This window comes from Notolabrus celidotus, chromosome 21, assembly GCF_009762535.1.
Source record: "Notolabrus celidotus isolate fNotCel1 chromosome 21, fNotCel1.pri, whole genome shotgun sequence".
NCBI lineage: Eukaryota > Metazoa > Chordata > Actinopteri > Labriformes > Labridae > Notolabrus > Notolabrus celidotus.
In genome coordinates, this window is record NC_048292.1 from 6548807 (window position 1) to 6570990 (window position 22184).

Here is a 22184-nt window from a genome sequence, read left to right on the forward strand (position 1 = left end):
CTTTATGATATAGTCATTTATACTGTTAGAATAATACTTTTTGTCAGAAATAAGATTAAGTATATATGATTTTTGTTTTGCATCTTTTCTCCTGATACTCTGAATGAAAGGAAAATATGATGTTAACTATGGTTCTATAATTCTTCCATCGATGTGCATTTTAATTATGGAGTCATTTTTAATGTTACAATAATAGTTTTTGTCAGAAATAAGATGAGGTATATATGATTTTTGTTTGGCATCTTTGCTCCTGATACTTTAAATTGAAAGAAAAGAAGACAGAAGTGTAGTTTTCATGATGACTGTGGTTCTATAATTCATCCATCGTTGTGAATTTTGATTATGGAGTCAATTATACTGTTAGAATAATAGTTTTTGTCAGAGATACTCTTCACTGTGTTGAAGCAGTTGTGCTCCCCCCACCACCACCTTGCTCACAGCGCATGCGTGGTGTGTGTAACGGGGGGGGCTCAGCTCTCTCTGCTCCATCCGGGAACTTCAGAATTACCATTGACAGCCGAAGCGCAACTTTTCCCCAGGCAAAGTGAAATCAAGCCGCGGACTCGGACAACATATAGTCCCCATTTTTCAACTTAAATTTATCGAAAGAAAAGCGAACCCGCTTCCCCCTTGGACCTGTCGACGTTCGGCCGAAATCCGGGGAGGACTCGACCGGGGCTGGAGCTCTTTGTGCCGGGTTTGGAGCACTTTTGAAGACGGGCGGAAAGTGGGTGATGAGTCCTAGCCTGTAAAAAAAGAAGAAGCGAGAACTTGCTTTGCAGCCTGAGTAGTTCTTCTTTCAATTGTTATTGTCGCTTTAAAAAATCTTTAATTCACTTAAACTTCGTCTCGGCCGCGTCGAAAGTGGGAGAAAAGTGCTTTTCTGGTCGGAACATGGAACTACAAGGCCTGCAAGAGGCGTTGAAAGTAGAAATCCAATGTCATCAGGTAAATGAAACATCGTGTTATTCTACCCTTATTGGTGTTGTGAGAGAGTGAGAGCAGGAGGGGAGAGATGTGAAGGGATGAGAGGTGAACACTGCGAGAGAGAGGAGAGAACTATGCGACATGTCTGCTGCCTTACACAGCTCACACTAAGTCTTAATAAGTGCACTTTTTTCACACTTACTTTGCCTTATTGTGGTGGCTCTTTAAACCCAGCGAGCAACAAGAATAGTGAGTGATAATAATGCAGTGCTGTGTTGGTGGTGCTGCTGTGTGGCGATCAGGACGCGACCTGCATATTTATGAGGTTGCAAGAGAAGACTCTGTGGCTATCATCCCCTTGCTTTGTTCCTCCCTTACATACTAACTTTGTAATTCCCCTCAATTTCACTCTTCACTCCTCCATCCTTTTTTACAAACTAGTTGCACAAGATGAAGCAGCACCCACAGGCAAACCTCACGGATATCTCCTCTCAAGCTTCCTCGGAGGGGGAATTGGGGAGTGTGTGAAACTTTATCAGGATAAATCTCTCAGCACAAAGCCCCTCTTCTTCTTATTTGATATGTTAACTGCTTTAATTTGCTGTAAATTCCACATCACATGTATGGTGAAGTTGTGTAGTGATTCCTCCTGGAGAGCTGTACGACAGTCAAAGAAGAGGAAAAAAACAGCCCTAAGCGATTCTTTTTGACATTTCTATCCCCATTGTGGACGCTTCCCCCCCCGGTATGACACACCACAACAGCCCGGTGCATGTTAAGTGTTAAAGCCCTGTTGTTATTGTCTCCTATCGGGTCTCACTGCACTCAAAGTTGTGTAATGTTGAAAAATTTTAGCGTCCATTTTGAGTAGGTCGACATGTTTCTGGAGAGTAACGGTGGATGCTCATAAAGGAGCCGCTAAGCTAACTATCCGGCTCACTCTTCGGGGGGAAGTTGAAGTTCTGGAGGTTAAATGAGGATTTAATATCACAGAATAGTCGCTTTTTAATGTCTTTCACTCGGTTTAACATGTCGGGTTTGTTACTTTATAGTTAGTCTGGTGTAGTGATGTGCTGTTCGTGAACGAGCTGGCTCTTTGAACCGACTCTTTTGAGTGAGTGAGGTGGACACTTCATTTGTCCTTTTTGGGTTATCTCAACAAAACTGGAGACACAACTCAATCTTAAAACAAAAACAGATTCATGTGTTATAATCCAAAGTTGTCTGACTTTCATTGTAACTTGAGGAACCAAACTTTGAAAGACTTATGTAGTGTTGTAATTAAGACCACATTAACAGAGACCAAGACAAGACCGAGACATTTAGGCATCCAGGGCAAGACCAAGACCTTATATATCAATGAAAAATCCTCATGAGAGTAAACAAAATGAAAGACTTCTGACTTTGAAAACTATTGACAGAAACAAACAAGGTCTGGTTTTGTCTTTGTTGCTTTTCTTTTGACTCCTTAAGTTTCATTTTGTCTCTTATCACAGTAATGACAGGGACACAGAGTGCATCAGTGGTGGTCTCGACCGGTCTTGATATAAAATATGGAGTCCACCCAGTCTGAGACCAAGACAAGACCAAGATATTTAGGGATCCAGACCGAGACCAAGGCAGGGCAAGACCAAGACCATATATATCAATGAAAATTCATCACGAGAGTAAACAAAATGAAAGACTTCTGACTTTGAAAACTATTGACAGCAACAAACAAGGTCTGGTTTTGTCTTTGTTGCCTTTATTTTGATTCCTTAAGTTTCATTTTGTCTCTTATCACAGTAATGACAGGAACACAGAGTGCATCAGTGGTGGTCTGGACCGGTCTTGATACAAAATACAGAGTCTGTCCAGTCTGAGACCAAGACAAGACCGAGACATTTAGGGGATCCAGGGCAAGACCAAGACCATATATATCAAATATATCAATGAAAAATCATCATGAGAGTAAACAAAATGAAAGACTTCTGACTTTGAAAACTATTGACAGAAACAAACAAGGTCTGCTTTTGTCTTTGTTGCTTTTCTTTTGACTCCTTAAGTTTCCTTTTGTCTCTTATCCCAGTAATGACAGGGACACAGAGTGCATCAGTGGTGGTCTGGACCGGTCTTGATATAAAATATGGAGTCTGTCCAGTCTGAGACCCAGACAAGACCGAGACATTTAGGGATCCAGGGCAAGACCAAGACCATATATATCAATGAAAAATCATCATGAGAGTAAACAAAATGAAAGACTTCTGACTTTGAAAACTATTGACAGAAACAAACAAGGTCTGGTTTTGTCTTTGTTGCCTTTATTTTAATTCCTTAAGTTTCATTTTGTCTCTTATCACAGTAATGACAGGAACACAGAGTGCATCAGTGGTGGTCTGGACTGGCCTTGATATAAAATATGGAGTCCGCCCAGTCTGAGACCAAGACATTTAGAGATCCAGGGCAAGACCCAGACCTTATAAATCAATGAAAAATCCTCATGAGAGAAACAAAATAAAAGACTTCTGTTTCTTTTATTTAAGTTTGATTTGAAAACTATTGACAGCAAGAAACAAGGTCTGGTTTTGTCTTTGTTGCCTTTATTTTGATTCCTTAAGTTTCATTTTGTCTCTTATCACAGTAATGACAGGAACACAGAGTGCATCAGTGGTGGTCTGGACTGGCCTTGATATAAAATATGGAGTCCGCCCAGTCTGAGACCAAGACATTTAGAGATCCAGGGCAAGACCCAGACCTTATAAATCAATGAAAAATCCTCATGAGAGAAACAAAATAAAAGACTTCTGTTTCTTTTTTTTAAGTTTGATTTGAAAACTATTGACAGCAACAAACAAGGTCTGGTTTTGACTTTGTTGCCTTTCTTTTGACTCCTTAAGTTTCCTTTTGTCTCTTATCACAGTAATGACAGGGACACAGAGTGCATCAGTGGTGGTCTGGACCAGTCTTGATAGAAAATACGGAGTCTGCCCCGTCCGAGACTGAGACAAGACCGAGACCTGAAATAAGCGGCCTCGAGACCAAGACCGATCTCGAGTACTACAACACTACACTTATGACTATAGCACTGTTCAATTTCTAGAAAATAAGTACCTAACTTAAACAAATGAACATATACAACATTAAATAACATTGTTTTCTTCTATTTCAGTCACACAAAGAAGGCAAGGCAAGTTTATTTATAAAGCAGCATTCATACAAAGAGCAATTCAAAGTGCTTTACAGAGTTATAAACAAAAAAACAGAACATTTACAATCAACAATAACATGAACATTTTATATGCGGCCAGTTATGTTTGATCTACTCTCTCTCTCTGTATACTTCTGTAACTTAACATACATAGTAAATAGTGTTGGGTCTTATTATTTATTTAAATTAGGAGGGATTATTATGAATAATGAGCCCCTCTTCACTGCTCTAAAGTCCGTAACTTGCACAGTCTTACTGTCCCGCCAGACACAGAATCACAAATGATCTTGTCTTAACCAAAATGAACCTTTAATCATTCGATTCATCTCAGAACTTCCCAAGAATTAAGACAAGTTCACACATTGAATCTTTTCTGTGTCGAGTCGCAGCCAGAAGCTGAAAGTTAGATGTGTTTGCATTAAGTTGTAGATATGTAGTTGTCTTTAATATTAGAAGCATATTAATGTCTAATAACAAACAAATTAGTGACTATAGCTCAGGGGCCGCAAACCCATACAGCCCAAGTTGATCTGAAGTGAGCCGGTAAAAATCATAACATAATAACCTATAAATAAGGACAACTCTGGATTTTTTAAAACTTTGTTTTAGTGCAAAAAAGTACAAGTACATTCTGAAAATGTTCACATTTAATGAACCATCTGTCTACAAAAGCAGCTGTTGGATTATGCAAACAGCAAGTGATCTATTTTCTCACTTTGAGAAAAAAAGTCCCAGAAAATATGATTTTAAACTATGATTTTATGTGACCCCCCAGAGGACAAATATGAAATAGTAGTTACTTTTATTGAAAAAATGCAGTTAATGTCTTCTGCGGTTTTGGCCCGCGGGCCGCATGTTTGACCCCCCCTGCTATATAGCTGGTAATATTTGATATATTTATATTTAATGTATTGTATGATCATCATATTTGACTTTTAATCAAGTTTTTTTAAACCATCAATAGTGTATAACTCTCTTATTTTAAAATTATTTGTCTCAGTATAATAATAGTGAATATTTTAAGTGATGTATGTGCACACAAACCTATAATAGGTGAAAAAATGTTAAATTTGTCATAATAATCATATCAGAAAATGTTATTTCTGACATGAGCTGAAAGATCTGATCCCTAAAAGGAGCCCACATTCCCATCACTATGTCTGGTGGTGTTATTTCTTGTCGGTCACATGACCACAGCGCTGCGTTTGATTGGCCCGCTCTTACACTTTCACTTTTTTACTCTCTATAAGGCCAGCAAACAGTGTCCTACATTAACTTCTTCAAGCAAAGTAGTGAGCCTGTTCGTATTCTCAGCAGCAGCCGGTCTGATGGATGCTGAGAGCGAGGCAGCAGTGTGTTCAGCACCTCGGCCAGCTCCTCCTGCTCCTCTAGCTCCTCTGTCTGCTGCTGCTGCTGCTGCTGCTGCTGCACCGCCCCGCTGCTCGGTCCCAGCCCGGCAGCACACACACACACAACTTCCCCACATCAGTGAGGGGAGAATTCAAGTAGAAAGACGTAGATGTTTTATTCTGCTGCTGTTTCTATAATGTTTTATTCCACTGTTAGAGGCCTGTGTCCCCTCCTCCTTACTTGAATCGATCCATTCCCAGTTTGTAGCCACTTGATTTGTTGCAGTTAAACCCATTAAACTTCCTCTAAAGCCACATAAAAAAGACAAAAGCTCCATGCAGCTGTTGTTCCACTTTCTGCTTAGTGCTCTGGCGTGAATCCTGCATCTAAATCCTTGTTGTGTTGTAGTGTGTGTGTGTGTGTGTTTTCTTTCCTCTTCTTCTTCTCTTTTCAGTTTGGTAGTGGAAGCTTCCATTTTGAGAGAGAAAAGGGGGGTGGTTTCCTCCCCCCTCTAACATGGAGAGGAGAAAAGTCTGCAGAGTTTCGTGCAGGAGGAGGAGGAGGAGGAAGAGGAGGGGGGGATGGGCCCCATTCATGCCTAACATTACCATTTTGATTGCTTTGATGCTGTTTTTGGTTTGGAGGGGGGGGGAGGGGCGGCAGGGAAAAGAGAGACAGAAAGCCCAGTCAGCAGAGCACGGCGATGTTTTTAATCACAACCCACTACACTCGTTCTTTTTTCTTCTTCTTCTTCTTTAGCTGCAAAATGTGACCTTTACTTTTTCCCTGCGTGCACACGTGAACCGCTGCTTTTCTCTTAAACCAAACGAGGCTTAGATTAAACATCCGCCGCAGAGATTTAATGATGATCCTGGCTAAAAAAGTGAGCACACTTTGAGGCTGTGTCAACATTAGCCGTGGCGAGGAATCAACTCGCCTTGAACTTTAAGCAGCTCACAGAGCGAGGGAGGGAGCGAGCGTTCATGGGTTTGGAGGCAGGAATAATTAGACGGCTGCACAAGTTGTTTATTAGCAGGATTGAGAATTTGTCTGCTGACCGCAGGAAAGGTTGTTTCATGGTCACGGTTTGAGACAAGTGGATGCAAGTTTGAATTATTTTTGAGGGAGGAGATGTGGAGGCTTCTTTTTTTGTTTTAGGCGTCCATGTTTGGAATAAAGATGTGTTTTAATAAGATGCTGCAAAACAAAAACAAGGGATTATCTGAGAGCAAAATCAAGTTGGATTTCTGATCACTCACCTCTCTCCCTGCTAGCTGTGTCCCTGGAACATGAATACAATTATTGTAATCATTAAGTTAAGCTAAGTAGCTGCCTAACACAATATTGAAAGGTGAAGTTTGACTGTTAGACTGACTGATAATGGCATCGTGGAGCTGCTTTAGAAACACTCAGGAGATGAGGGATGGATACAAAACAAAAGTATCTTGCATTTCTGAATTTTCCTGCAGTTTTTCCCTCCTCATATTCAGCATTTAGACTATTTTTGCAGCGTAACAACTACTTAATTTCATCCATCTTTCTTCTTACTAGCTGTTATTTCTCTCCCTGTAACAAAAAAACTGCTTTATTGCTACCTTTAATTTTGTAGATTATCCTCTTTCTCCTGGTTTAATCAACAACTTTTACCCAGGAACATGAATAGATCTTAGTTATCAAAATTATGACATTATTTTTGACACTTTTTGTATGGTGTTTTTATTGTCTCCTGTTGGAAAAATGTCACCTAATTTTGAGTTTGTTGAGAAGATGCTAGCCCCTCTTGTTTGCCTCTTTATCCCGGTTTAATCAGCAACTTTTACCCTGGAACATGAATAGATTTTAGTTTTTGAAGTTTTGCTCCAATTTTTGAAGCTTATTCTTGGTGCAGCTAATCAGAACATCACACTGGATGTAAGGTTACTGTCTCCTGTTGGAAAAATGTCACCTCATTTTGAGTTGGTTGGTAAGACGCTAATAAAGGAGTAGTAGTAAGCTAACCGGCTAACACTGGATAGAAAGCTGGGGTATAGATGGTTAAAGTCACCATTAGTAGCCTCCTGGTGTTGCCTTCAATGGCTAAAACCACGCAGGGGATGTAAATTCACCAGAGGAATAACTAAATAGCAAAACTAAGTTGCCCTTCTGAATCCTCCAGCTGTATTCCTCTCCTCAGATTGAGTTTGAAGAGTTTCTCACCACTGTAACATCTGTATCATCCATCTCTGTCCCTGCTAGCTGGAGTTTTGGCCCTGGAACATGAATATAACTATTGTAATCATTAAGCTAAGCTAAGTGTCAGGCTTAAATATAAATGAGGGATGGATACAAAACGAAAGTATCTTACATTTCTGAATTTTCTTGCAGTTTTTCCCTCCTCAGATTCAGGATTTAGACTATTTTTGCACCCAAACAACTGCTTCCAATCCAATCCACTTTATTTAGAAAGCACATTTAAAAAAAATGTTTAAGTTTAGCTGCACAGTGAGGTAAAATAAGTTAAAACTCACAGAACATAAAAAGCTGTCAGAGAATAAAATAGAATCAAATAAAAGAATCACAAGAAAACAAACTACATTTAATTTTATAGATTAGCCTCAGTTATTCGCCCTGTTCTCCCTGTTTAAGCCCCCACTTTGACCCCGGAACATGAATAGATTTTGAGCGATTGTATTTCAAATTTTACCCCAATTGTTGACGCTTTTTCTTAGTACAGCTAACCAGAAAACACACTGGATGGGGAATAACTAAATTGCATTTAATTATGTTGCCTCTCTGAATCCTCCAGCTGTATTCCTCTCCTCAGATTGAGTTTGAAGAGTTTCTCAGCTCTGTAACATCTGTATCATCCAACTCTCTCCTTGTGTTTCAGCCTCAGATGAAGAATAGATTCATTGATTCACTGGTTAAGGGTCTAAAAATGCAAGAATATATATATGAATCAGGCGTGTTTCATTAGAAATGACGTTTTTCTGTAGGTTTCCCTCGTCTAATCCTGTAAAAAGTTGTTTTTTAATGAACCCGGTGACTGAATCGACTGTTAACATCCTGGTGTTGCCTTCAGTGGCTGAAATGATACAGAGGATGTAAATGCAGGCGAGGAATAACTAAAGAGCAAAGCGCTGTATTCCTCAGGTTGAGATTGAGGAGTTTCTCAGCACTGTAACATCTGTATCATCCACCTCTCTGCCTGTTTTTCAGCCTCAGATGAAGAATAGATTCATTGATTCTCTTTCACTCCGCTCCACTTGCTCTCCGTTGCATCATGGCGTCAGATTTTTACCAACTTGTCAGGTGGAGAGAAGTTGTTTTTCTTCTTTTTTTAAAAACCCGGTTCAGCTCCGTTTGCTCCGGCGATGTCATCCTTCTTCTTTTTCTTCTTCTTCATCCCTTTAAAGCAGATCACATCGATCCGAGTGTTTTCAGCTGAAACTCTTTGTGGAGTCAAGCGTTTAATTCTCATATTTTGTTCCTTCTCCGGTCGCACCGTTAAGTGGAAACAAAGGCCGCAGCTACTTGACTTGAAAGATTTCCAATGACAGAAGTAAAGGCAGCATCTGTAACCATGGAGACTCCTGCTTCTTACACATTCACAGCGTGTGAAGCTCATTAAGGTGCTTTTTAAAGTTGCACATAAGGACGTCTATATAGAGAGTGTGTTTTAATATACATAAAGTATACGTGTGTGTTTAAAGAGCAGTGAAGCAGAGAGAAAGTTCAAAGTGGAGGAGTAATGGAGAGGTTCTGAAGCGGCTTTTATTTCGTCTGAACTGAGATTCTTTATCTAATAAAGGCAGGCATCTGATTGGTCTGAGTGGACTGTGACGGGTCCTGTGATTGGACGATTTGAAGGAAAGGAGGAGTTAAGAGTCTGAAAATGCAAGAATGTAGATTTTAATCAGCTTTCTTTAATGAGAAATGATGTTTTCTGGATGTTTTTCTTGTTTTATCCCCATTTTTTTGTGATCAGTTTTTTACTGTTTGTTTTTCAGTATTACAAAACATAGCAGAAGTTATGATCCACCCTTATCATTAACTCCTCCCTGCAGGAATGAGTTCTTTAATGACCGTGGTGACTGAAATCCCTCTTAACCGTTGAAAACTTGTTTTTGTTTTTATTTTTTATGTTATATTTTAGGGCTTTTCTCCTTTTATTAATAGGACAGCTGAGGAGAGACAGGAAATGTGGGGAGTAGAGAGCGGGGGAAGACATGCAGTACATGGTCGACCTGCCAGGAGTCAAACTGGCGACCTCTGCAACAAGGACTATAGCCTCTATACATGGGGCGCTCAGACCGCTAGGCCACCAGCGCCCCAACCGTCAAAAAATTTAAGTGAAACTTTCCTTAAATGCATCAAACACACCTGAATGGTGCGTTCAGGTGCTCCTCTGATGTTTCAAAATGTGGGAAGTTATTCCTCTGAATGCATTGTGTCCTTAAGCATGCAAACATCTTCAGCTCTGCAGTGAATTAAATCAACAAAAGATAGATTCAACAGTTAAAAAAACAACAACTGTGCACAGTGTTTTTTATTTTATTTTAAGTTATATTTTTGGAGCTTTTACACCTTTCATTTATCGAGGAGAGGACAGTGGACAGTGTAGGGAACTGGGAGACAGTGAGGGGGAATGACATTCACACGCAACTTAACCATTAGGCCAAGTCCACGCCCGTGTGCAGTGTTTTTAACTTCATTTTGTTGTTTTCTCACTTTAACTGAACATTTTGGACTCAAAAAACGTCAAAAGTAGTATTTGTGTTGGAGTTTTTCATATTTATTTAAACTGAAACTGTGAATTAATGTTATTTTTTTAAACAGCTGTGATGGAAACCCAAACAGTGAATCATTTGACCTTTTTCTTTTTTAAAGTTATATTCTTGGGCTTTTTTTTGCCTTTTATTAATAGGACAGCTGAAGAGAGAAAAGGAAATGTGGGGAGTAGAGAGCGGGGGAAGACATGCAGTAAATGGTCGACCTGCCGGGAATCGAACTGGCGACCTCTGCGACGAGGACTATAGCCTCTATAAGCGCCCCAACCACCAAAACATTTGAGTTAAACTATCCTCAAACGTACCAAACACACCTGAATGGTGCGTTCAGGTGCTCCTCTGATGTTTCAAAAGCTGGGATGTTGTTCCTCTGAATGCATTGTGTCCCAAACTATGCAAACATCTGCAGCCGTGCATGCTTCAGATTCATTAAATCAACAAAAGATAGAGTCAACAAGTAAAAACAATAACTGTTTTTTATCTTATTTTAAGTTATACTTTTTGGGGCTTTTACACCTTTTATTAATCAAGGAGAGGACAGTGGATAGTGTAGGAAACTGGGAGACAGTGGGGGAATGAAATGCAAGAAGGGTTGCCTGCTTTTTTTGTTATTTTTCGCTTTAACTATCAATATTTTTTGGCTCAAAACAAATCAAAAGTATTATTTTTGGTTGTTTTTTAATATTTAATTAAACTGAAACAGTGAATTAATGTGTTGGTTTTTTAAACAGCTGTGTTGAAAACCTCCAACAGTCAATAATTTGGCCTTTTCTTCTTTTTTAAAAGTTTTTTAAAAGTAATATTTTGCCTTTATTTGACAGGACAGCTGAAGAGAGACAGGAAATGTGGGGAGTGGAGGGTGGGGGAGGACCTCATTTTCAATTATCCAAACACTACAAAAAGTCCTTATTTTGTTTACATACTGACTTAATGTGACCTCAATTGTGTGTTATAGTTGGCAGGACCTCGTTGTTCATAGTTTTTGTGAACATGTGACCCATATTTGATGTATTGTTCATTTAAAGCCAGCAGTAATCTCTATTGTGAGTCACCAACTGTCCTTAAACACAGTTCATTGACTTAAGTCTGTTTCTTTAGGAGGAAAAGAGTCCTAGCTCTCTTTTTTACAGCTTGTTGGATGTAACATAGAATAGACATAAAGGACAATAAGTTGCAGTTTTGTCTGTAGTATTTACTTAACGTCTTCCAGCTGCGTGTTTCTCCTGCATACGTTAATTATGTATACTTATATTTTATTCATAAAGTCATTTCTCTGTTTTGCGCCTCTTTGTGTTTCCACACTCGACTTATCTCCAGTTCACCTGATCTGAACTCAGAGGTGTTCAACTCAAGTATGTTCCTCAGATGGTTTCTTCCTTTGTGTTTAAGAGCTGCATGCTGCTTCATTCTTCTTCTCTGTTTTCCAGCTGTGAGTCTGCTTCTGTCTGTGCAGTGCATTGTGGGACGGAAGTCACATTTACATGCACTTAAGAAACCCGGTTAGCATGAGGAATAAGTGCACGTATGCAGGCTCCTGAACCTCAGTGTTTATGCTTCATTGTGAGGTTTAGTGATGCAACACGCTGCTGCTTGTTCGGCCGGGGAAACTGACTCATTCTGATTTTTGGAGGATGTTCAGTGTCAATTTTCTTCTCTGTTACTTTGAAAGCCAAGAAGCATCACTATGAGCAATGATCTCCAAGTGAAAGTCTGTCCTGCACACGCTTAGTTTTTAAAGTTGATTCAGAAACCTTTTTCCTCATGAACAAGGAACAGACGAGCTAAAGTTTCTCCTTTTAAATCCTGCTGAAACCGGTTTATTTTCATGGACGTAGCTACTTAAATGCATGTAAACAATCCAAAAAGTCTTTCTCCATCTGGAATTTTAAACTTTCTTTTTTTCTTGAATGCACCACACCTGAAAGCTGCATTCACCTGCTCTCAGATGGTCCTATTTCCAAAGTTGTGAAATAACTTCTCTGAATTCTGTCGGAGCATTCACAAGCTTTTAAAATTAATGTGGGAATCATACTAAAAATACAAGTCTAACTTTATTTATATAGCATATTTTAAAACAACCGCAGTTGTCCCAAGTGCTGTACAAGCTTAAATCCCAGTATCAATAAAAACAAATGTATATTATATAGAACAGATACGAAAAATACAATAGATAACACAAAAAAGCCACAATAAAAAAGGTAGACATAGAAGGGACAATTTTTTTCATTTTCTAAAACTAAACTTTGTCGCTCTACATGCACAGCAACTCCAGGTAACACCCTTTATATATGATATTACAGCTGACAAAAGCGGCAAAAATGTATGTAAACATGTGAATTCATACTTTTTAAAATTATATTTCATTTCTGAAATAATTCATAATTTTTTGATACTTTTTTATGATTTTTTAAATTTGGCAATAAGTCATGAAAATAATCGACAAGATACTAAAAAATCAGTGTATTTAAAAGATTTCGCAAGTTGGGTTACAAAGTTTTCCCTGCTGGACTCTGAATTTTTTGATTATTTTGATAGCACTTGAATGCCCCATAAGCGGTCATATTAGAGCTATAAAGTGTGCAACCCAAGCGGCAAACTCCGGTCTCAAATGATGAAGCCAATGCGGAAGTGCTATAAAATGCAATACATCGAAAATCCGCTTGAGGCTGGCTGCAGAAACACCGGAAACCACATAGATATGAATGGGAAAAAGACGATCTTTGCAGCATTAATACATATGTTTACAGCCTGTTTCAAAAAACGTCTTGGCCCTACAAAGCTAATCTCTCTAATGGCACACACTGTATGGGGATGAATTTTTTTCTAACGTGACGGTTAAGAAGATATTAAGATTACGAGTTTTGCCCAAATAAGGACATGACTGACGTGACTCCCGGTCGGGAACACACAGCCATTGGCTAAGAGGCTCACACTACGTCACACTCTGCCTAGTTGAGTTCTGCATTACCAATATGGCTGCTGCTGTCGATTTGCTTCAAAACAGCTCTCAGGAACAGATGGGTGACATCACAGATACTACGTCCATATTTTATACAGTCTATGGTGCAACCCCTTAATAGGACCTGAATACCCTTGTTTAATTTCCATGCACAATGCTACTTTAATGCATGCAAACGCTCAAAAAAGTCTTCCTACATGTTGAATTTTAAACTTTTATTTTTCTTCTTAAATGCACCACACCTGAATGCTGCTTACCTGTGCTCTCAGATGGTCCTATTTCCAAAGTTGAGAAATAATTTATCTGAATTCTATCTGAGCATTCAAAATTTTTCAGAATAAATGAGGGAATGATGAGATCTAATATAAATACGACAGTAAATAATTTTTTCAGTGTCTAACACTAAACTAAGTCACTCAACATGCACTGACACTACAGGTAACACCCTTCATACAATATTACTGCTAAAATTTGCCTAAAATTATTATTAAAATATGTAAATTCATACCTTTTTTTAATGATAATTTATTTCTGAAATAATTTATAATTTCTAAATATTTTTTCTATTTTTTTCTTGAAGTTAATAAGTCATAAAAATAACCAATAACATATTTAAAAATGTGTTTAAACAAAAGATTCTGCAAGTTGGGTTACAAAGTTTTCCCTGCTGGACGCTGAATGTTTGGATTATTTTGATAGCACTTGAATGCCCCATAAACGGCCATATTAGAGCTATAAAGTGTGTAAACAGTGCAGTTCAGCCCTTTAATAGGACCCGATTACCCTTGTATATTAGCATGCATTAAGTATAAAAAGGGAGCTGTAGAGTTTAAAGTTAGTAATATTTCTGTATCATCTGTACATGATGGATGAAATTGAATCTTAAAGCTGTTTTCGGTCTCTTTAACTCGTCTCTGCATCCTTGAAATGTTTCATAATCAGATTCTTTCTCTTTCATGAGCTCCTGGATAGTAATCGTTGTATAATCAGAGATCTCTGCTCTGAATTCATTGAGCTGCTTATAAAAGAGGAGGAGGAGGAGGAGTGTTTCATAAAGGTAGACGAAGCTGCAGTTTGACCTCTGATCTCTTTATTTACATCCACCAAGGTTTGAGGTTTTGGAAGTTGGGAGTTGAATTGTGTGGATCCTCTGTGGATCTGGGCGGATGTGAGATTTCTTGCAGGGAAAAGTGGATGTGCGTTGGATTTTTGCGATGAAGCGAAAGAGATGAAAATGTAAATAAGAAGTGTTGCAAGGTGTCAGTCATAAATCAGCGAGCGTTTTACCTCCACTTTGGTCGTGTTGTAACTCTCCTGTCTCAACCTTCCTTCGCTCTCAGAGACAGGAGGAGACAGACAGGCGGCGAGTTCAGACAGAGAGTTGTTTAAACCTAACGATCGACCCGTCTGCAGGGAAAACGCCGGTCCTTTACACCAATCTGCTCTCCAGTTAGTCCAGCATGAATCCCTAAACCTACCCCTGGATTATCAGCCCTGCAGGAGGCCGTAATGAGCCCGCCTGGGATTAGACAACATTTGCTTTCTGTTGGTGGGAAAGTTTGCAGCTTGACGGCGACTAAATCCTGTCCTCTGCACGCCTGGATCTGACTACTGCGGCTCCCTGACGAATTCACTGCGGCCTGCGGGAGGAGGACCGAGGACATGTCTCATTACGGAGCAGAGCTGGATTTCCAACGGTCTCTGGAGGTTATTTTTTGGGGGTTGTCAGAACAGTTTTGGGCTGAGAATTAAACATTTTCTTTTTCTGCTACCTATGTAGTAAAACTAAAGATGCCTCAGATCAGATTAAGGCTGAACCATATAGCATTTGACAATTGGGATGTGCACAAGCGCAGTAGTCACGTTGCAAGAAGTGCAATGTCAGTCATATGACCTGAAACAGCACATCCTCATTCTTCAGGATTCAATCAATCTTTATTTATATAGTGCCAAATAACAACAAATGTTATCTCAAGACACTTTTACAAACATTGCATGTTACTGTATGTTAAATTATGAACAGAGACCCAAACCAAGACAGGGTAAGACTCAGTCGATCTCACCTTGATCCACCATGAGCATTGCACCTTGCAGTATTTAGCTAGTAACAGCGGCGAGGAAAAGCGTCCCTTTAACAGGCAGAAACCTCGAGCAGGACCAGACTCATGTTAGACAGCTATCAGCCTCGACTGAGTTGGGGATGGAAAGAGGGATAGAGGAGTAAAAGAGAGAGAGAGCGATGGTAGTTATGAGACGAGTAGTAGTAGTAGTAGTAGTCTGTCTACAGCAGCGTATCAGAGGAACCCATGAGACAAGGGAGCTCAGGGACTCCACAAAGGTCTATGGTTTGTAACTTTCAATGGGACAGGAAGAGTTAAAGTGGGTTATAGGGGGGTCGGGGGGTGAGATAGGATCCTAGTGTGTAAAGGTGCATTTCGACCAAGAGTTCCGGGGTCTTTTAACCCCAAGAACTACTTTACCCGGAACTAAAAGGTTCCTGTGCCCCCATTGTTGTCTGCGTTTCGACCGCAGGCTGAAGTCTCGGGTGACGTATGGAGGAAAAAAAAATCTACTAAATAATATTTTGAAATCTAAATAAAAAACTAAACTAGTATGCATTCCCAGGAACTCCCTCTGTGTTTCAAGAACTGTGTAAACTCCACAAACACTGTTACGTTCAACCGAAAGTCCCAGGACCTTTGAAAAGTACTACCCCCAAAGCAGGGGCTTTTCAGGGGGGAGATTGTCTACCCCTGGACTATATTTAGACCCTGGTTCCTCTGGTCGAAACGCATGTAGTTCAGGGGTGAAGTCCCTAGTTCCAGGGTAAAGTTCCTGAGGTGGAAAAGCGCCTTAAGTGCGCCAGCTCCCCTGGCAGTCTAAGCCTATAGCAGCATAACTAAGGGCTGATCCAAGCCTGAGCCAGCTCTAACTATAAGCTTCATCAAAAAGGAAAGTTTTAAGCCTAATCTTAAAAGTAGAGAGGGTGTCTGCCTCCTGGATCCTGACTGGTAGATGCTTACAAAGAAGAGGGGCCTGATAACTGAAGGTTCTACCTCCCATACTACTTTTAGATTCCCCAGGATTAATCTAAGATGAACATCTGATATCACTTTAATGCAGCTTTCACCTGAACACAGAGAACTGAGCGCTGTGTGTGCAGAGACTGCATGACTGTAAAATGTAAACATGACACACTGCTGCCGTCACAGATCCCCCGGCTAATGTGCAATTAAGCGAGACAGATTTAAAGCCGGTGTATTCCCGCTCATCCCAGTGCTCTTTAATATTATGGACACATATTTTTGACGATCTCTGACAGGTGTATAAATAAAACCTTAAACCCCTCCGCCCGGGTAGCGTCGTATTCTTTTAGTTTGTGTACTGAATCAGAGCCGCAGAGTCTCGGCTTCATCTCCCGCATCCCTCGGAGGAGTTTTCTCTCTCTCACTAACACGGCCTTCAGGATGAACCCGAGCGCTCGCCCGTCTCTGACCAACAGGGTGCCCCAGTGCATGCTGGGATACGCCCCAGTCCAATCATCACCCTGCACACACGGAGAAGACCTTGTGTGGACAGTTTCTGCACCTCTCTGATTAGCCCGACTTGTTTCTGGAGTTGTTCAGATGTGTGTGTCTTTGAAGGTTTAGATCCTCACAGTGAAATCAGACAGACAGTGAGTGTGTGTGTGTGTGTGTGTGTGTTTGGATGTTTGGGGCCGTCTAAAGGGCGTCTCCTGCGCCTCCTGGAAGCAGCAGATTCCTAGTTCAGTCTCAGAGGACATAAATCTGTCCTCTTTTGTCCTGGTGCTCTTCAGGCTGCAGAGACTCATCCTCTTCTTTTGTGTTTGCTCGTTTTAATCACGGCGTTCGCTTTAATTAAGAGACACGTCGCTGGAAACCCTGTGATGACTCGTCCTGAGGGAGGACGGTGTCTCTGTCTGTCCAACAGCTCCTCTCTGTTACTAAACCTCTGACGTTTTTCTCTTTTGTACTGCAGAGTACTTTGTATCAGGAGTGGGGAAAAGTCTTTTTCGCTCCTGATGTGGTTAAAAATGTCAGACCTCGAGGTGTTTGAGGAGGTCATGAGTGTTTAAATCTGTGATATCTCTCCAGGTGACTTGTTATGGTTCCCAGGAGTTAGTTTTCTTTGGGGGAAGGATTGGAGTGAGGTCATTTCTAAAGCTTTGAAGAAATATTCGGATATTAAAGGTGACATATCATGTAAAAACGACTTTTTAATGGTTCTCTACCTGAAATATGTTTCCCTGGCATGTCTACAAACCCCCCTGAGAATGAAAAAAATCCATTCTGCCCCTGTTCTGATTTCTCCACCTTTCTGTAAATGTGTGCTGAAACGAGCCGTTTCAGTTTTCAGTGTTTTTATTACGTCACAACAATATCCGGTCTTTCACGGAGTCAGAGCTCGGAGCTTGTTCAGCCCATAGACTGTATAAAATAATACTGAACTCCTCCTCCGTTTTTCATTCCCTGCACACGTGTGTGCTAACAAGGAGCTTAGGAGGGAGGCATGCTAGTTGTAGGCTGTCTTAATAAACACAAAGGTCGGTTTTACTCCCCACGTCTGCAGATTTGAAGATCTAGTGGATGATTTTTATTTTCCATGGAAAAGTGCTAGCGCTTGTTAGCATAGCTACATAGCTACATGCTGTAGCTGTAGCTGTAGCTGTAGCTGTAGCTGTAGCTGTAGCTGTAGCTGTGTACCAAGACATACGTCTACATACTGACAAATAAAACAACAAGAAACACTAAATCTGTGACCAATCCTTCAGAAAGGTCCTGCTGCAGGCACCTCTCCGTCAGGATCAGATTCTGGATCAAATTCAGAGGGTTGAAGTAACGCGTAAGTTATGTATTGTTTGTTCAGGGTCGAGAGCTTTGTGCCACTGACTTATCATTGTGTTTTTTTGAGGTGGTCAGTTTTGCTGTATTCTGCAATATGAGTTTGAATTAAAACTAGTTCTTAGTTGAATGAATAGATGTTGATTGGACTCTATATAGTGGAAAAAACCCAAACCTGTCTGGTGTCAATCCTGCTTTCCATCCTGGACTAAACTGAAGTAAGAAAAGGTTCAACAAAGGCCGCCCCCTGGACAGTAGAAGCCACCACCAACTTTTAAAATACAAACAAATATATGCCAAGTAACAGCACCAAAACATCCACTTCTTTTGAGAAGTTGTAGTCAACTCTTCATGAGAAAAAAGAAGATTTTTAGTCGCTTTATGAAGATTTTATGAAACCAGCTACCTTTTTAGGGCCGAGTTAAGGCCTTAGAATCACTGAGAGTTCATTTAACCTGTGATGTTGAGTAAAACTGTTGGCTTCTTCATCTCTTTACATCCCTCCAGCTGTGTCTGTAGTTAGACATCCTCTGTGTGTGTATATGTGTGTGTGTGTGAGTGTGTAGTAAACAGGTTTCAGATCAGCTGCAGACTCTCAGCTCTGTTTCATCCTGCAGCCGCTGCTCCGTCTGACGGCTCCTTATTACCCAACAGCAAACAGTCATTTCCAGAGTCGCAGAAAAGTGCTGATGTAGCTGAGCTGGCAAGCGGAGCGCAGGGATGAATTAACCTGCGCTGACGGCCATGCTGCTGCTGCTGCTGAGAAACACTCTGTCATCTCTGCAACACTCTGCAACAGGGCAAACCTGCAGCTCCAAACTCACTTTCTGCACGAAACGTAAAAAAACAGAACGTAAACAACATGTTTTCCAAACGCTTACAGAACCAGAACATCTCCTCTCTTACACAATCAGTCCTTCCAGTTGTTTTGGACATCCTAGAAACCCAGTATCCTGTCCCCATGTGTTTTATTTTCCTTTTTTATTGAAGTTTATTATTCTTTCCCCTCAAACCGTCTCTGTTCTGCTTAATATTTAATCTGCAGCCTATTAAAACGTTCTCCTGCAGTTACTCAGTTTTATGGGTCACAGTTCGGGAAGCATGAGATGGAAAGTGAGTCACATTTTTTATGTATTATCCGATGATATAAGAGTGTTGGGGATTTTCTTCAAACATCCCCAAAAAGAAAGTAAGGTGGAGTCTTCAGTGAAGCTGCAACGATTAATCGATTAGTCAAATTTGATCATCTTTTAACTCTTTGAAACATTTTAAGGAGAAGAATCATCAGATTGTTTTCCTCCAGCTCGATTAAGCTGAATATTTCATGGTTTCTTTCCTCTATGATGATAAACTGATTATCTTTGACCAAAAAATACAATATTAGAACGTTATGTTAGGCTTTTAAAAAATCTGATTTATACGTTTTGCAATTTTCTGACATCACATAACCAAAAAAAATATGGATATCTGTGAAGATTATCTAAAATGTAATATCTCAGATTTATTATTTAGTCTGGAAATCATATATAATTACTTCACAATAACTAGACTAAAAAAGTAGGTCTTGAGTTTGCCTTTAAAAATATTTATGCTCTGGGCAGCCCTTAGATCCTCAGGCAGGGTGTACCACAGGTGTGGCCCCCCCCCCCCCCCACACACACATGCACGAGCGCCGCTGATTCTCGACCATATGATGGTGACTGATTCAAAACCGGTCCTCACCAAAACATTATCATAGTGAAAGTTAAAAACACAAACAAACATGGCTGCTGTTAGTACTCACAACTGTCATGCTAGCGTTATCCAGTTGTACCAGTGACATGATATCAGGAGAAAAGTTATAACACATATATAATACTGTAACAGCTCTACTGTTTGTTAAACCTGTTCAGTGTAGATGCTCTTAATTCCTACAGTGTTGACAGTCAGTGAAGGCATCAGGAGAGGTGTAGAGTGTGCGGGAGAGAGGAGAGACAAGAGGAGAAGTTCTTCATTCATTCAAACATTGATTGTTGTTTTGTTGGTTGGCGTGATCACGGCCGACAGTGACCGGTTATTAAAGATCAACGTGTTCACGAATCAGCTCGTCATCCCTACAGGGTCCGGACGGACGCTACAGTACATATACATTTCTGTAGGACTTAGTAAATGTCATTCATTCTTCTGCTTGTCAGAGCCCCCGTGGTGAGAGCTTTTTAGACTCTGATCCGGACTACAGTCCTGAGCAAAGCACCTCATCGGGTCAGAGGGGACAGGCCCGAGGTCGAGCGAGAGGGGCAGTCAGTAGAGTCAGGGGAAGCAGAGGCAGGAGACGGGGACGGGGAGTGAACGCCGGGGAAATGTACGCGCAGGAGGCGGGCAGAACAGCAGGACGGGATTTGAATGGTTTAAAATTTTGGGACCCAAAAAAGGCTGATTGGTTGGTGTTTTCCCAGGTTTACTCCGGCTGTAGATAGCAGCTTTTCTTCGCTCTTTTTTAAGAACACATTATGTATTGAATTCCATTATGGCATAAAGATCATTTTAACCAGTATAACAAAAAGTGTATCTAAATCTGATTACCAACCCCAGCTTTAATGAGCAGGAAATGAATGTAGCTTTTGGTTTCCAAAAGTATGTCTTCATGAATCTTTGAGTCACATTCTTGTTGCTGACGTCTCAGTCGCTTTAGAGATTTTGATTGGTATTGAGTATTTTGGGCCTCTGCGGTTATATGGATATATATTCATGTCTATAAATTCCACCCAAAAATTCTTCTTCAAATCTCTTTCCATCATAATAGTTTTTTTATTCTAAAGTTTAAGTCCCTAACACATCCGTATATCCCATCAGGCTTTGATGCCGTGTCAGTTCCCCCGCTCTAATGTGAGCATCAGATATTCGACAGTGATGAAGAAATCACAGTGATGAAGGTGTGTGTGTGTGTAATCAGTGTGTTCCTCAGGATGATGCTCCCTCAGGCTCGTGTTCACAGAGAGAGGAGAGAAAGTCATTACGTTTCATCACTTCTTCTTCTTCTCCTCTTTATTTGTTGTGTTTGGAGCGACTCCTCGGGGAAATCATAAATAATGAGGCAGAGTTTCACTTTTAGAGAGAAGAATGAAAGACGTAAGTCAGTGAAATCGATAAAGACGTGGAGAGAATGAGGCAAGTCGTCCTCACTTTACTGTAACTCCGTTCACACACAGGGAGCAGATCTGTGTTCTTTAGTTTGTCCCTCTCAGGCTCCTGTACTCTTACTCACTGTTCAAACAGGAGGCTCTTTTTTTGTACTATATGTTCTGTATTTTGTCCCACTTGGGCTCTTGTACTTTCTCTCAGCCCACTCAAATGAGAATAGATTCAGTCACATCCTGTGCAATATTCACCTCCAGTTTAACATGAGACCATGAACAGAGGCCTTAATGTTTATTAGCTCTGCTGAGATCCAGATTTTTATTATTTTTCCATCTTTTAGTTCCTGATTAAAAAACAACAACTTTCCAGTATATTTAAGAATCAGATCCAAAATATTGTATTTATCCCAGGAGGCAAATTTGGCCATTACAGAGCTCTTATAAACAGTATGTAAGAAAGTCAAAATATCAATAGAAGTACGTAGCTTTACCACTTTATTTACTTACTCTTCTGCCCCCCCCCCCCCTTCTTTTTTTTTTTTTCAATCTTTATTTTTCCATTTATTGAAAAACATAATTAATCGGTGTCACTCTTATGTCTTTGCACTCTGCCTCTGCCTCTGAATATTGGAGTGACTTCCACAACGCACTAGCTTGTTTTCAAGTAGTAATCAACTATTTCTGTGTGAGCTTGCTCTCCCTAATGTATTTAAATGATATTGCTCTTTTGTATTTGTTTTGTCTGTTTACCCCTTGTTAAAGGTGACATATCATGCAAAATGGACTTTTTAATGTTTCTCTACCTGAAATATGTTTCCCTGGCATGTCTACAAACCCCCCGAGAATGAAAAAAATCCATTCTGCCCCTGTTCTGATTTCACACACCTTTCTGTAAATGTGTGTGAAACGAGCCGTTTCAGACTTCAGTGTTTTTGTTACGAAACAACAATATCCGGTCTGTCACGGAGTCAGAGCTCGGAGCTTGTTCAGCCCATAGACTGTATAAACTAATAC

At 40.3% G+C, this 22184-nt stretch overlaps 1 protein-coding gene across 2 annotated transcripts in view; it reads left to right on the top strand.

Moving 5' to 3' along the window:
• The first annotated feature begins 542 nt into the window (after positions 1–542).
• phf21b (PHD finger protein 21B) overlaps positions 543–22184 on the top strand; it is a 130792-nt gene continuing 109150 nt past the window's right edge. Inside the window, exon 1 of one of the 2 annotated variants that reach the window (XM_034673401.1) lies at positions 543–948. In XM_034673401.1, coding sequence (XP_034529292.1) covers positions 895–948 — 54 coding nt within the window. In that variant the 5' untranslated portion in view covers positions 543–894. The remainder of the gene's footprint in view (positions 949–22184) is intronic. The other variant, XM_034673402.1, reaches the window with a different exon arrangement.